The sequence below is a fragment of the Amblyomma americanum genome, chromosome 1 (genome assembly GCF_052857255.1).
Source record: "Amblyomma americanum isolate KBUSLIRL-KWMA chromosome 1, ASM5285725v1, whole genome shotgun sequence".
Lineage (NCBI taxonomy): Eukaryota > Metazoa > Arthropoda > Arachnida > Ixodida > Ixodidae > Amblyomma > Amblyomma americanum.
This window is the reverse complement of record NC_135497.1, coordinates 382,879,856-382,896,124: the sequence shown is the minus strand read 5'-3', so window position 1 is coordinate 382,896,124 and position 16,269 is coordinate 382,879,856. Positions and strand designations below refer to the sequence as shown.

The 16,269-nt window shown below is 46.3% G+C and overlaps 2 protein-coding genes across 2 annotated transcripts in view; both read right to left on the bottom strand.

The window, feature by feature from the left end:
• Positions 1-622: 622 nt before the first annotated feature.
• On the bottom strand, positions 623-10,506 carry LOC144115691 (uncharacterized). Its single transcript, XM_077650162.1, has 2 exons — positions 7,171-10,506; positions 623-1,058 (listed from the first exon to the last, which is right to left on the bottom strand). The coding sequence occupies exons 1-2, from the start codon at positions 7,324-7,326 to the stop codon at positions 651-653; spliced, it is 564 nt and encodes a 187-aa protein (XP_077506288.1). The 5' UTR covers positions 7,327-10,506; the 3' UTR covers positions 623-650.
• Positions 10,507-15,539: 5,033 nt separating this feature from the next.
• The window catches only part of LOC144115690 (polyisoprenoid diphosphate/phosphate phosphohydrolase PLPP6-like), a 52,472-nt gene continuing 51,742 nt past the window's right edge, over positions 15,540-16,269 (bottom strand). Inside the window, exon 3 of the mRNA XM_077650160.1 lies at positions 15,540-16,051. Coding sequence (XP_077506286.1) covers positions 15,648-16,051 — 404 coding nt within the window. The 3' untranslated portion in view covers positions 15,540-15,647. The remainder of the gene's footprint in view (positions 16,052-16,269) is intronic.

Genomic DNA, 16,269 nt, shown 5'->3' with positions numbered 1-16,269 from the left:
AGAAGCCTGAGCTACGCTTTAAATACAGCAGGAGTTAAGGAACGGCACCTAAGAGCTGAGCTCTAAAAACAGCAGTGTGTATTTCTGACCGAATGGCCTAACATGTGTAAAGACAGAAGGATGATGCTTTCATTTAAAATGGAGATTATGCGTGTGTTGGAAATGTCATTAGTTATGCAAATAGTCACATTAACATTCCCCTCTGTAATGCCAAATGGCCCGGGGGGTATTAATAAAGGAAAAGAAATAAAAACACTTTATGAAAGAATAACGTTGACTTGGTGCACTTAAATTGCTATTTAAGTATTGCAAAAATATTTTAAGGTGGGTCCCTTGAAACAAAGCATGCACCATCATGTGGACGTTCTTATTAGCCTTGCCTAAGGTATTGTTGTGTTCTTATGCTACAAGGAATGCTTCATGCTGCTGCCGTACATTGCATTCTTTGCTCATGCGCAGGACATGTCCATCAAGGATCCTGGCGCGACCGGGCAGGCCCTTGTGGTGCCATGAAGCCGCTCTCAAAAACTGGCGGGAACTGCAGCAGGAGTGCTCGGGAAACTAGAGAAGTTTTCAAGAGCTACTTCTGCAATGAAGGCCAAGTTAGCTGGCAGTAAAAACTTGTGTCCAGGTGAAATAGAAATCTGTTTTTATTCCTGCATGTTGAGGACGTTTAACATTTCCACTGGAACACTGTGTCTTGATAAATTAATTTTTACAATTGCCTGATGGGCATTTAGCACGGCCAACTGACGGTCTGGCCCTGGCGGTATTTGGCGGACAGCATGCGCCATCATGCTGCCAAATGCGTCGCATTCGTCATTGGCCGCCAGGCGTTGCTGACTCCTCTGTAATGTTTCCACCGCTGTTGTCAGCAGAACTTTCCTTTGTTCTGTCTCGTCATCATTTCGCCTTCTCTTTTTTCCAGGCCTTGAAGTCCCCTCTCCAATCTGCTGTGTTGGCAGACTTGGCTCTGCACAATTTTGTGGCGAACAAGGAAAATCCATTTCTTGATCTGCGGATTCGTTGTTCCAGTGCTCGCACTGCCGTTCAGTCTCCTAAAACAAAAGGACACAAAATCGTAAGTCAAAACTACACAGGCTAAACTGTATCTTATTTAACGTATGGGGCCACAATTGAAACATAGTTATGCTTGTATTAAAATTCCCAAGGCGACTCAGGGACGCTACAGTGAAGGGCTTCGGAAATTTCTACGACCTTGGGTTTTTTAACGTACACTGTCACTGTAGTAAACAGCTGCCTTGCTTTTCGCCTCCATCGAAAAGCGGCCATGGCGGCTGGGATTCAGCCCGTATCCTTGGGTTCAGCAGTCGGGCACCCTAACCACTGAGCCATCATGGCAGTACTAGGATTTAATGATTAATTTATCCCATACAGTAATCCCCAATGCTCAAAGTTGCACATTGTCACATTTCATAGGCAGTTTAAAATAAAATTATGGAGGCAAGAGGTTGGCAATAAGGATAACGTGGATTAACCGAAGACTATAGAAGATGAAGAAGCATTCGGTAAGGTGGAGAGAGATGATTGGTGGAGAAGAGAAGAAGACGACAAGGCTTACATGGACTAACGCCAAGGCTATAAAAGGACGACGGAGAGCGAGGCACGAGGGGGAAGAACAGAGAAGCGGAGGCTCCGGCGGGTCAGGGACGCTTTGGCTTGAATAGTGCGACGCAGGCTACTGCTCTGGTGAGCTCGCGTTCTACGGCAATGCATCGTGGGCTTCCTGCTGTTCCTGAGCCCGTTCTGGGGAGTTAACTGAGGACGCTACCACCTGCTACAGCCAAGTGTGTCTCCAGCGCTGTTGCCACCCATTCGGGTGGTGCCCCCAACGCCAACAACACTGGCATCACCTCCAAGGACGCTTGGACCGGGAGCTTATACGACACAGCCAGCGACGCCAGCCTCAGCACGTCGAACGCCATCTAGAAGCCGGCTACTGGACGCATGCAACGCCGCATCCGGACAGAACGAACAGTGAGCACGAACGCCGACCGTTAAGAGTAGAGTGCTAGTAGTTGACGCTGGTAGCAGTGGTTCCGGGTCGTGTGTATTTACAGTCTGTTTTGTGTTAGTTTTGCGTGCTAGTGTGCATGCCACGTAGGGTGTATTAAATGTGCGTCTGTGTGGGTACAGCTGTCGCCTAGTCTATTCTTTCGGTCCGAGTGTTCTCCGAGGAAATTCGTGACACAAATCGAGTATGAGAAATGGTCTATTGCAGGATTACTAATTAATTTTGACCACCCGAGCTCTTCTGCACTAGTATAACCCAGTAACATTGCCATTTTTATGTGCTGCTTTCCCCGAAATGCAGCAGCCATGGCCAGAACTTGATCCTTCATCATTGGCCTCAGCAGCCATTTGCCACTGATAAAGATATTGAGATGAATACTGTGGATGTAGTCATGGAAAAACTGTACGATGTAAAGAAAAAAGGTTGAACATTAAAGCCATCTATGGAACAATGAGTTAATAATTGATAGACATCAATGTCTTTTGTATCCATTTGTAATCCTTTGTGACGAAAGCTCTTACTATGAGTAACCTGGCTCTCTGCCATCTATTTTAATGTACCCAGAGTACTGCTTTTGTTTCGGAAGTGAGCTACAGTATAACGCAAGACACAGTCTGTTGTTAGATGCGGGCGTTGAAACAATCATTTATGAATAAATTTTTTGCAAAACAGTAAGAGATTCGGTTGCACCTCATGCGTTCATGTCTTTATTTCATTACCCTTTTTTACAGTTCATAGAGTTCTTGAGTATTGACTGGTTATGCTTTGTTAAACTTGTTTCCTTCACTATTCTTGTTTGTGCATTTATTTTTGGGTGTAAGTTTCTTTATGCACTGTTATATCCATATTTTCTGTGTTTCTTTTCTTCTGCTGTGATCTTGTTTTTGAGGTGCACTGTAGTTGTTCAATCCTGATTATATAAAAAGCATCTGCTGTTCTCCTTACACAATGTTCTCTTTGTAGTTTTTAATGGAGTGTCCCATTGCTGTTACAGACTGTGGAACCCTTATCAGTACATCTTAAGGAATGTGTGTATGACTGGTACACCATAATTGCAATAAACAAAGATGTACCTTGCGCTAACGTTACTCAAGCGCAGAAAGGCAAAACACAGTGCAAAGGCTTTTAATAGCTACACGTCATGATTACTGCAGTGTCACTGGACACATGTGAAAATGTCATAGTGCAAGTGGTCACATTCGTTGAGGATGTAATGCCGTAGAGAAACACCAGTATGTTGAATATTCAAGTTCTTTTTTTTCATACTGAGCAATGCCTGTTCTGATGCTTTTTTTTAAGAAATAATGCTAAAAGGCACACTTTTTGTTCTGTTCAACTTAACGTTTTGCAAATTTTCCATAAATGAATGGAACACTAGCCAATGAACGCCAAGAGAAGTCCATCGCCCCTAGCCGTCGGCCGGAATCCCTTGGGACACAGCAGCAGCAAAGACTGGACCAATGATGTCCTGCTGGAAGTTAGGGTCTGGGCTACAGAGCAAAGCCTCCCAAGGGTTCTAGAGTGCGCGAACTCTCGTACTTAGCCAGACACGTCCACACTATGTGGACCAATGTTGCTGCCTTGTCGCAAAATTTGCACTGTGATCTGAAGACTTCAGGGTGCCACTTGCTGTATAGTACTGGGTTGGGAAAAAAAACCCGCCTGTAATTTTCTCCACACAACCTCCTCGTTCTTATTGAGCTTTCTGTCCACTGGCGGATGAATTTGTCGATTTAGTCTGTAGTATAGTGCGATTTCCTGGTACGAGCGCATATCCTCTCTGCTGTTTATAGTTTCGGTGACTTGGGAGGTTCCAGGAGTCAACCGGCAATTGAGACTTCGGGCGACTAAATGAGCCTCCTCGTTTCCTCTAAGTCCTTGGTGAGCTGGTGCCCAAACCAGCAGAACCAGTTCTCTGGGTCCTCCTTCCCTGTTTAATATACGGACGGCAGTCTCCATCACCGTCCCCAATTCATTTACAGCGTTTTTTGAATCACTGATGACCACCCTAAACCCCCTTAGCTCATGGCCAAGGCTATGGCCACTTCCTCTGCTTCTGCGGTCTCAGCGCCACAAACTGTGCAGCATGCCACCAGGGTTCAGTCTTCCTCCACAGGCGCGTATGCCGCTTTGATCTCGTATACTGCAGCGTCTGTATACAGGACATCCTGCCAACCTGTATACCTAGTTTGTAATGCATCTGTTCAGTCTTTACATCTGCCTTTGTGAAAGGCAGGGTGCATGTTTCTGGGCAGCGGAGCGATTTTAACTTTGTCCTTGATTTGTCGCGGTATGTCTCTTGAGTGCACATGCTACTGCTTAAGCTCGTAGCCCAATCTGTCTAAAATTTTCCTCTCCATTTTAGATCCGAGTAGTCTTTCATGCTGCACTGTAACGGCAGCCTCAGTCAGCTCCACGAGAGTGTTCGAGACCCCTAGCTTCACGTCTGTCAGTAGGCATGTTCGGGGGGAGTCCGAGTGCCACCTTGATGCTTTTCCTGATAATAACATCTAGTTTGTTCCGTTCCACTGTGTTCAGATTGAAGTAGGCTGCCACATACACTATCTAACTGAATACGAAGGTTTGTGCAAGTCTCAAGAGATTCGCCTCCTTCATCCCAGCGTGCCTGTTTGCTATTCATCTGATAAGATGACGTGTTTGATTTGTGCTGGCTTCTAACCTAGCAAGCGTTTCGTGTTTCGTCTGTTCGCCTGAATTCTAAGCCCGAGGACGTGGATACTGACGACCGCGAGGATCTCTCCGCCGTTGACATACAAGCGGATGCCTGCCTCGTGCTTTTGGTGAAGCCATCATTTTCCGAGGGGCATGAGGAACAATGCTTCCGGCTTTTCGGCTGAACATTTAACTCCTTTAGGTTTGAGGTACTCTTCAATGATGTCAATTGCATTTTGTAGAGAGCTTTCAATTTGCCAGTCGCCTATCTTGTTTATCCATAATGTTAAGTCATCTGTGTAACTGGTGTGGTTTATATTTCCAATTTCCGCCAAATGGTCGGGGAGTCTCAACATTACAGTGTTGAAGAGGGTTGGTGATAACACCGAACCCTGTGGAGCCCCCCCTGTCACCCACTGTAATGTCCTCGATGGAGTCTTCCCCTAGCTTGAAAGCGGCTTTCCTGTTTGTAAGAAAGTCCTTGATGTAGTTGTTCACTCTCCTCCCGACATTAAGTGAGTTCAACTTCTCCAAGACCGACACGTGCCTCACATTGTCAAATGCCTTTGCCACATCCAACACCACGACCACTCGAGTCTCGGGTTTGCTTGTCTATGAATTGCTCCTTGAGCTGCAGCATCACGTTGCATGCTGACAGCTTTGGTCTGAAAACGATCATGGTGTCCGGGTACAGCCCACTGTCCTCTGTATACTTATTTAGCCGAGTCTGAAAGATGTGCTCCATAAGCTTACCCATGCAGGAGGTTAGCGATATCGGTCCGATGTTCTCGGAGCCCGGTTTCTTCCCTGACTTGGGAATTAAATAAGGTTTCTGAGTTTACACTCCTGCGGTATCGTCCCCTTCTACCAGCAGTCCTGCATGTATGTTGAGAGGTTGGAGATAGACCTGACGTCTAAATTACGCAACATTCTGTTTCTCACTCTATCAGGCCCTGTTGCTGACTTATACCCTGTCACACGGGCACCGCAAAGGCGTTTGAGAGTCAGGTCTTTATATCCAAAGTCATAAGGAGTGCAGCTACACGGCACAAATGTTGTGCCTTTGCTGCTAAGGGCCTTGGCCCGTCCAAGACCTTTGGAGCCCAAAGGCGCGGCCTTCGAGAACCTGTGATCGCAGTGCCATCCAATGTGAAAAAGTAAAATAAATTAAAAAAGAACGTAGATGCAGCCAAAAATGCTTGAAAACATCTTCAAGAAATACGAAAGGTGTGTCTGGCTTTGCTTTTTGTACGGGTGTTTATATTTTATGCCCAGATTTCAAGACAGTGAAAGCGTTGCAGAACACCGAGTGCCCCTGGTGGCCAAGGCAATGCGCAAAACCTGCTGCTGCTGATGAGAGTAGCTGTTGCAGTCCTTTTAAGGAAGCAATCAGAATAAAAAAAAGTTGCCTGAGCTCAACGAATGAACAGAATACCCCACTTTAATTTTAAAACATTCACTTAAGCCGCCTCGAGCACAGCAGCGGGTGCTAAGTCTGAATGGCTGTTCCACCTTTGGGCTGCACCGTGTAGCTGCGTCACTGCTCCTTTAAGCTTTCGCTCCTTTGGTGAAAAAAGGTGCCTTTGCTGGAAAGGCCTTCGAGGAATGCCGTGTGACAGGGGTATTAGCCCAATATCTGTTTCTGTGCATAGGGGACGGCAGTGAAGCGGTGATTAGTCAAAAGCTGGGAAGTTCCAAGTGTGTTATTGTGGTTGCCATTACTTTTAAAATATTTAGATACAGTTCGATGTGCTCCTGAAGGAGGCTTTGATGTAACAAAGCAGCACAGAGGACAGTAACTCATGCAACATGGCAAATGATGGGGCCTTCCGGCCAGGCACCATGACACTGGAAAGCACTAAACCACAGAACAGCCATCATGCTAGCTTTTTTACTCCTTTGCGGTGGTGTTCAGCAATAAAACACAAGAATAGAAATACTTGGCAGGGGAAGTCGATATTGTGTTCTCAGTACTATTAATTTTAATGTGACAAGATTTCCAAGAGGCTGTGCGCACTTTCACCCTGTTTACCGTCTGGGCAATGAGTTTCCATTAACAAGGTTAAAATGAATGCAAAAATTTGGGTTTTTAAGAAAATGCTCATAACTTGAGCCGCGCATGTTAAAGAAAATTGTATTGATGGGGCACAACTGTACACCAGTGTAGACATAATGTAATATGGCCTGCAGCAAATTTCGGTTGTCTGTGTAGGCCACGATTTGCTTCAGGCCAGCTTGATTGAAGATGTGATGCACTGTTGATTTCAAAAAGCATGCCAGTTTTCATCCTGTAACATGCTTTATCAGAATGAGTTTTGAACATTATTTAAAGATTCGGTGACATAACACTTTATCCTGGATGCTCAAAAAACAGATGTTGTACTCAAAATGCAGCTTCAATACAAAACATTTAGAAATGCCCCTGCATACTCGCCAGCTATCAAGGAATAAACACAACATACCTCCTCTTCTTCCTGCGTGTGGAGTGTCGAAAAACTTGGCTGCGAGGAGCAGGAGGTATCCAGGAACATCAGGCTTTTGTAATGAGCCCACTTTGGCTGGTAGAGCTCGTCCGGGCTTGCGCCGGAGCGGGCCTTGATCTTGCGCCTCTCGCGCATAAATTGTGTGCGCAAGTTAGCGAACCGCGCGCGCACTTGGGCAACTGAAAAGTAACGTCAGAAAAGGGAGCATCGGTACAGCGTGGCAGTCAAATAAAGTTGGTGGCTGCTGTTTGACTTCTCGTGCGGACGACGCCAAGCCACATAGTTAATGCAATCGACGGTCGGGAAGTCACGACGCCACACTAACCATAAGCAGTGCTAAAAAAAACAGCAGACACCACAGCATCAGATAGTCTCCGATACTCCGTGCAACGTGGTATGTTCCCGTACGTACCGGTGAATTGGCCTCCCAGTGCCTCGCATACCTCCGCGTATGCTACTTCTTTAAAGTCGCGGCGGTGGTAATGGGGATGTTTAACGTCCCATATGAGGCGACGCTCTTCTATTAGGGAGATCAGCTCCGTCTCCACTTCCAAAGAAAATGCTGCAGCAGTCATTCTCGTGCGAGGTGGCGATTGAAATGACCAGCGCACGCTTAAAAACCTGACCAAAGGAGGGTTAAAGCAATGTGGACATGATGTCAATTCGGCTGTCATAATAATTTGAACGTTTTGTGAGCGCCGAAATGTATCCGAAATTTATTCTCCGCAGGCTGGATATGGAAGCAGGGCCTTGTTTCGGTAATGTTTTTGCTCGGCGACCGATCTCGCGACGACACGGTCGGCAGACTGGTTTTGTCGGCGTCGCGGTCGTCAAAGCTTGTCACACTACGAAGACATCCGGTCGTCGGCCGCGTTGGTGTCGTAGTCGGCCTAGTGTGACAGCTCGGTCTGCCACAGACAAGGTCGGCCGACCGGGTTGGCCGATCTTTGGTGTCTTTGTCGTGTCGGCGTCGGCGGCGTGTCGGGCTAGTGTGACAGGGCCTTAAGGGTTCTTGAAACAAGTAAAGGTGACAAGTCGAGCGGTTTTTTCAGGGTCTTCGCTATGCACTACATGATAGCGCGGGAAATTTGTCTTGCTGCCAAAGAATTGAGCAGTCACTTCGTTGCGCCCTCTGTATGGAGGACGATCAGCGGAAAGTAAGAAATGAGCCATCAAATATCTGCAGTTTGGTCGCAGTGCTAGCCACACACCATGCAGCCCAACTAGGGGGCAGGACAGGAGCTTGCAAACAAGTCCTGCCCACGCCAGCTATACACCTCAACTATAAACAGATCTGACGAAACCCAGGGTAGTTCGCCACACAAGGTTAGCCCTAGACGCCTATGAAATATGTAAGAAAAAACGAGAAGAGAGGAGGAGACAGGAGAGTTATGAGAAAGAAGATAGGAAAGTAAAAGATGGAGAGGAGGACAGGAAAAGGCGACTGCCGATTTCCCCCAGTCGGGTAAGGCCCGAGGTGCCGTCTACAGGAAGCGGGGGCCAAAGAGTTGTGTTTTATGGCACATAGGGAACTGAGGCCATCATGCGCCTAGAACAAGGTATAGGAAAGGTCTTTTGTTGAATATTATAGAAATTTAAGAATCATCCCTGCTCTAGAGGCCCTCAAACATTAATATTACCCAGTGAACACATACACAAATTTTATAAATGGCTACAAGTAAAAGCTTTAAAGAGGGCCGGGTAACCTCAGTAGCTTTCCTTGGCTGCGGAAGGATATCGAGGCTCCCAACCGATCAAAATAAACGTCTCAGCTTTCTTCTCAGGCATGAGAAAGTGGCTGAGGTGTACTAAAATTCAAACAAACCAGTGGGTAAAAAATTTAGTCTCTTGAGAAATCCCGTTTCATTAAGAAAGCTAAAACACATGATATAACAACAATTGCATCATCTCCTAAAAGCAGTGCGGGATGAAAAGGAATGCATTTATTGTAAAATTCAGTAAAATATAATTTTGTTAGTTCTTCCAGTTCCACAGAAGAGAATAAAATGTGGTTAACCGTGAGTTCATCTCCGCATTCTTGGAAAACAGGTTTGTCTTGTTTTGTTAGTAGGAAGTTGTGCGTAAGGTGTGTGTGGCCTATTGGGAGACGGCATAAGATCACTTCCTTGAAACGTTCTTGGTGCACAAACGACTTAAATTCACCTAAAACTGGTTTTACCAAGTGTAGTTTATTTTCGACCTCATTGTTCCAAGCCGACTGCCATTTTTTTCTTAGTTTCCTTGCTACTAATTTTATGCAATCATTAAACGGCATATTTACTTTATTTCCATGCCACGAGCTTTTAGCAGCACACACATCTGCTCTCTCATTGCCTTTTATTCCCACATTACTCGGGACCCAGCAGTTTTATATTTTGTCCTTGAGCTGTGGCAGTTACCATGTTGTGTATGATGTCACCAAGCAGAGGGGAGCTTACATTTTTAGAATGGAGAGCTCTAAGTACACTTAAGGAGTCTGTGTAAATAATAGCATTTTTGAGGTTCTCACTTAGTATTTTTTCTATGGCCATACATACTGCGTTGCACTCCGCGGTGAAGATGGAGGAACACTGTGGTAGTCTTACTATTTGCTCCGAATTCCCTCGCACCACTGCGCTTCCTACGCAACTATCTGTTTTTGATCCATCAGTATAAAATTCTGTAAAACTACTGTATTTTTCTTCAAGGGCACGGAATTCTTGTATTATATGTTGCTGTGCAGTTCGCTTTTTACGGAAATGTGCAAGAGTGAGGTCACAGATTGCAGGAAAATTGAACCATGAAGGCAGAGGACCACGTCTTCGAGCAACGCCAGGTAATGCAACCATTACGCCGAGGTTTTTGCACATATCTTCAAAACGCAGGAGAAGTGGCCTTATAGCTAATGGTTTGTTGTTAGTGTTCTAGATGGGCACTTTGTGACTATTTGGTGACAGATATGTTTAGGTAGTGAACCGATTTTTAAAACGTACGAGCATGTGAGTATGGTTCTTCTCTCTGTAAGTGATGGTTCGTTGGTTTCCACATGAAGACTGTTTATCGGTGACGTCCTGTATGCACCGGTGGAAAGACGCAAGCCTAAATTGTGTACTTGGTCTAGCCGTTTAAGGTACGATTGCCTCGCTGATCCATAAACTATGCATCCGTAATCTAATGTAGAACGTACTACAGAGCGATGAATCTATAAAAGACAAGTCCTATCGGAACCCCAATGTTTTCGTGAAAGTACTTGTAGTATATTCAGCGATTTAGAAGCTTTCTTTTTGAGTACGTTTGTGTGTGGTAGAAATGTGAGCTTTTTGTCATAAGTTATTCCTAGAAATTTGTGCTCATCTTTAATTGGTAGTGCGACTTCATTTAAATACAGGGAGGGATCAGTGTGCAGTCCTCTTCGAAGCGAAAAATGAACAGCTACTGAATTTTGCGCAGAAAACTTGTAACCATTTTTGTCTGCCCATTTTGTCATCTGTATTTGCCTCTCACACGATGTAACGCTAGAGGATGTGCAAGCAATCTGGAGATCGTCAACGTAGACAGAATACATGATAGACTTTGGAATTATTTTTGCTAGGGAATTTATTTTTACTATAAAAAGCGTGGTTCTTAAAATGCACCCCTGAGGCACGCCGTTCTCTTGAATGAAATTCTTAGAAAGAGTGGCACCCAGGCGTACTTGAAATGAACGGTTCGTCAAAAAGTCACTAAAGCATTTTAACATTCTACCACGGATTCAGAGGTCTCCAATGTCCCGCAGTATGCTAAACCTCTATGTGGTGTCATAGGCTTTCTCTAAATCGAAAAAGACCGCAAGGCAGTGTTGCTTGTGTATAAATGCTTCTCGGACTGTGTTCTCTAGGCGGACTAGATGGTCGGTTGTAGAGCACGCCTTTTTAAACCCACACTGATGGATGTCAAGAAGATCACAAGATTGTAATATAAACATTAATATAATGTTAAGGACGCTTTCGAAGGATTTGGCAAGTACGCTTGTTAGGGCTATAGACCTGTAATTGCCAGGGGAGGTAGGTACTTTTCCCGCCTTCAACAACGGTACAATAATGGCCTTTCATGCCTCTGGAATCTCTCCTTTTAACCATATTTTGTTAAAAAATTTCAGAAGAGAGTCTACAGCGTGTTCGGACAGGTAGGCAAGCATTTCGTAATGGACTTCAGCTGGTCCTGGTGCAGTCTGTTTACCGGAAGAAAGCACACTGCTAATTTCTTGTAGTGTAAATGGGCTATTATATGCTTCGTGAGCACTGCCCTCTATCGGCAGTCTTTCTTTTTCGGCTGTTTTTATATTTAAAAAAATGATTCTGTATAGTTAAAGGAACTAGATACAGTGGAAAAATGTTCACCTAATATGTCTGCTTGTTCTTTTATATTTGTCTGTACACCAGGGGCTGTCAGAAGAGGAACTGTGAATGGAGAGTAGCGACCATTCATTTTGTGCACTGCCTCCCACATTTTTTTCGAAGAGACTTGGCTGTTTATCGAGGAAATGAAACGCTGCCAGAATGATTTTTCGGCATTTCGACGTATGTACCGCACTTTTGCTCTTGTTTTTTAAAAGTTTATAAGGTTCTCCTGTGTGGGGTATTGGCGAAATATACCCCAAGCTTTATTTTGATGTTTTTTTTTCTTCTTTGCAACCTCGTGTCCACCACATTTTATGGTTACGTTGTACTATTCCTGAAGATTGGGGGATAGCCAAGTGTGGGGCGGCAAGAATGCAATTTGTGAACTTTTCATTTATTTCATTTACATTAAGATTTTCTAACGTAATATTTTCTAACGTGGCGGCTGTTCTAAAAAGCTGCCAGTCTGCTAAATTGTGCTTCCAACACCGTGGTTTTGTCTGGGTGACTGATGGTGGGGATGACAGGCAGATTTCAACAGGGAGATGATGGTTTCCGTATGGGTTGTCTAAGACATCCCATTTAAAATCGATAAAAACTGATGGAGAGCTAAAAGACAAATCTAAAACACTCATTTTTCCTGAACTAGGGGAGCAATAAGTAGGTTTACCGGTGTTCAAGAATCAAAAATTGTTTGATAGTACAGAATCCTCAATAACCTGACCTCTGCCATCGGTTTCCTCACTGCCACAGAAACAAGAGTGCATTAAAATTGCCAACTATCAAGTATGGCTCCGGTAACTGTTGTAAAAGGTTCTCTAATTCATGCTGTCTTATTTCGAGATGTGGTTGAAGATACGCGCTACAAAGTGTAATGGTTTTGTAACCAACCACGGTGGCTGCTACGGCATCGAACCTAGTTTTGAGTTTGATCTCGCTAGCTGCTACGCCAGGTTGCACAATGATTCCTACGCCTCCCGAGAGTCTGCTCGCCCCCTCTCGGTCACGGCGGAAGACAGTATACTTCTTTAGCACCTTTGTGTGCTGAGGGCCTAGATTGGTTTCCTGCACACATAAAGCAATAGGAGAAATTGTGTTTAAAATGTGTTTTATGTCGTTAGTTATTTACGAGACCTCTGCAGTTCCAGTGTATTATGAAAGCCATCTTAATGTGTGCGTGTGTGCAGATAAAATTACATTAACTTTGATTTGGCCCCTTGACTCGGAGCCTCACACTTTTTTGATCGATCCAAAGACCTCCGCCGTCCGTCCGATGTGGACGGCACGGGGCTGCCCTGGGTCGTGTCCATCGCCTCAGCAGAGGCGCTGGACGACCGTGCAGGATGCACGCTGACTTTTGAGTTAGACCTCGACCTGTGGGAAGAGGTCTTGAGGCCCGCTGACCCGGGGGTCTGCGCAGCCTGCTTTGGGGTTGGCGGAGTAGTATCAGCTACTCCACCAAGGGGCGCGGATGGCCCTGCCATAGGCCCACTGCGTGCGGCCTGGACAGGTGCCGAAGCCTGGTGTGGTGCGCCGCGCCCACGCACCACATCGGCGAAGGTTGTTTTCGCAGTGAAGGAGAATCGGTTTGTTTCGGCGTATCGCCTCCTTGCTTCCTCGAAAGAAACGTTTTCAGCGGTTTTCAGAGCAATTATTTCTTTTTCTTTCTTCCAGGTTGGAAAAGCCCTGGAGTATGCAGCATGGTCTCCCTCACAATTTGTGCACCGCGAGGCAGCAACACATTCATCTGACTGGTGGTCCTTCGAGGAGCATTTCGCGCTAGTTTTGCGGCCGCGACAACTCTGAGCCGTGGCCGAACCTCTGGCAATTGAAACATCTGCGTGGGTTGGGTATATATGGCCTTACATTTATTTTCAGGTACCCGACTTAAATGCTTTCAGGTAGCGTGCTGGTGTTGAAAGTGAGGATCATGTGTTTCGAATCTATTTCCTTGTTATCCTTCCGGATTTTTATCCGCTGAACATTTATGACATCTTGGTCGGCAAGGCCTTCAAGCATTTCTTTTTCAGAGAGGTGAACAAAATCAATTTCTGATATGACGCCTCGGACTGTGTTCAAAGATAGGTGTGACGTGATGGAGACAGGAATCTCTCTTATCGATACAATGTTTGCAAGTCTCGAATGCTGGGCGCTGTCACGTAGTTCGAGCAGTAAGTCGCCACAAGCCATTTTTGATACCTTGTACACAAAGCCCAAGGTATCTAGGCACTTTGCTACCAGGAATGGGGAAATCAGTCTTGCTTGTTGTTCTTCAGCTTTGCTGTGAATAACATGAAATTTTGGGAATGACACTTTTCTTTTTTGGAAAATATCTTCATCGTTCCGCCCTCTTTTTAGAGAGCGATCAGGTTGGGAATGGAGGAGAGCCATAAAAAAATTTAGTTTTTCAGTCACGGTGCCAGCCACCCACTACGGAGCCCACTAAGGGGACGGGACAGCAACTTGCACGCAAGTCCTACCCACGCCAGCTGTACACCTCAACTATAACCGAATATGGCGAAACCCAGGGTAATTCGCTACACAAGGTTAACCCTAGCCGCCCATGAAGAAATGAAAAAACGGGGAAACGACGAGGAGACAGGACAGTAGTCAGAAAGAAGATAGGAAAGTAAAAGATGGAGAGGAGGACAGGAAAAGGCGACTGCCGGTTTCCACCGGTCGGGTCAGGCCGGAGGTGCCGTCTACAGGAAGCTGGGGCCAAAGTGGTGTGTTGCCTCCGCCGAGGGGCCTTAAAGGTCCAAACGCTCGGCATCGGCTCAACCACCAGGATCCCTTTTTCCCCGGACACGGCGATGCCACGCACGGCGAGGCGCGGGTGCTCGGGTCCGTGGTGATGCACCGTTCACCATCATCCCCCTGCGGGGATGTCCCTGCGGATGCTCGGGAACCCGTGGTGTCGCCACTCACCAACGCCTGCAAGCTGCAGACGCGCCCCTGCGGGGAAAATCAGAAATAGATTACATTTAACAGAAATAGCATTTTTGCATTTTTAAAACCGCCTAGGAACCTAAAAATTGCAAAATCAACATTTACAACATGTGGATGCGTTATCAGTTATAGGTTGGTGCATCGAAAAGACGCTAAAAAACTATACTATAGACAACGCGGAAATACAACAGAGGATGGCGACTGGGCGGGCAACTGTCAGATTTGGTATGCTGGTCCTCGCATTCGAATAAAAACAGGATTTGAAGAAATGACAGTTCACATCAGCCAATACACAGGTCTAGCAGAATGCAGCCAAAGGCGACTATTCTTTCATCAAAAATGAATTTAGATATTTATATGTTGAAGTTTGGCTCTGTTCATGTGGATGGGTAATTAGTTCCTAGGTAGCATACGATTTTAGGGCTCTGCGTTCAAAGTTTGCAGCGGGGCTGGAGAAGTCCCTGAATACCTACCTTTGCCTCCTGTGGTAAACACGTGGGCAGCCTAAACTGGCCATTGGAACAGTTAAGCGGGCTCGGCTTCCAGCGTACTACCTGCATTGGTCCTCATTCGGCTTTGCGAGGTCAGACTACAAGACAGATGAGGAGCCCTGTGAACTGCCGACAATGGGGCGGTAGAGGCTCGACTTCAAATTCTACCCGACATGGTCCTACAGCGCTGCCCACACCGGTCGAAAATGCGATGAGGAAGCCAGGTGGCCTGCACGCATTGGGGTGATGCTGGACTGAGTTGAACACACGCCGGCCATTACATGGGCTGCCCACATCGCACCCACAGCAGCCGCCAGCTCATAAACCCACTTTATACGGAATGTGGCGCATAATTCAATGACCGTCTTGTGCATGTGCCCATGCTTTAAAACACACCATGGGATTGGCACACAATATATAATAAAACGAATAACACGAATACTTCTCCAATGCCATTATTGCTGACGCTGCAGTAACACTAAACCTGCATGCAAGGTTGCCTGCCTAACAGCGCGCAGCAGGAGGTCGATGCAATGTAAATTACCATAAGTAAACAAAAGAAAGGTTTATTAGAAAACACGAACAGCGACGAGCAGAAAACGAGACCAGTTTCTTGGTTACAAGGTGGGCGCGGCACCCGGGAAGAGGAGGAGGGGGATCACAGCAAGGCGTCGTACGTGGGCTCTTCCAGCGCGTTGAAGCTGTTGAAGAAATAGGAGGCGGTTTCCTCAGACAGCCACAGTGGGGACGCTATCCAATGGTACTCGACGTAGCCCAAGACTGCGCCGGCCAAGGAGTCTCCGAGGAACTGTCGGCCCATGAGGAGCTTGCAGATGGCTACGGCGATGCACCAGACAAGGAAGGGCAACTTGAAGAGCGGGAACAGATGGCTGTGCTTGACCACAATCAGGGTGACCAGGAAAGCCCGGGAGGTGAAGCCCGAGGGGAAGCTCAGATTCGACGACAGCGGCTGGCTCTCGTACTGCTCGCGGCTCACCCCTGGACGGCGGCGGCGAGCAACGGCCTTGAGCACCGCCACCAGCACCACGTCGATGAGAAGCGCTGCGCAGTAAAGGGTGTGGCGTGTGAGGCTGCGCTCGCGATGCATATAGTATACATTCAACTAGGCAAACGAAAAAGCAAGCAAAACTAACTCCCGAAGCATAGCGTACATTGCGCAATAACAGCGACAGCCAGCAAAGTCAAAAGCAAAGGGACACGTAACAGCAGCACAGAAGAATATACGCACGAACAACTACGATGCAACATGTCCACGGCAG

Bases quoted from the DNA above. Each gene is read 5' to 3' on its own strand.
- LOC144115691 (XM_077650162.1), bottom strand. From the start codon at position 7,326: ATGCGCGAGAGGCGCAAGATCAAGGCCCGCTCCGGCGCAAGCCCGGAC. The intron at 1,059-7,170 runs GTATGTTGTGTT...CTTTTGTTTTAG, and splicing joins ACACGCAGGAAGAAGAGGAG to GAGACTGAACGGCAGTGCGA.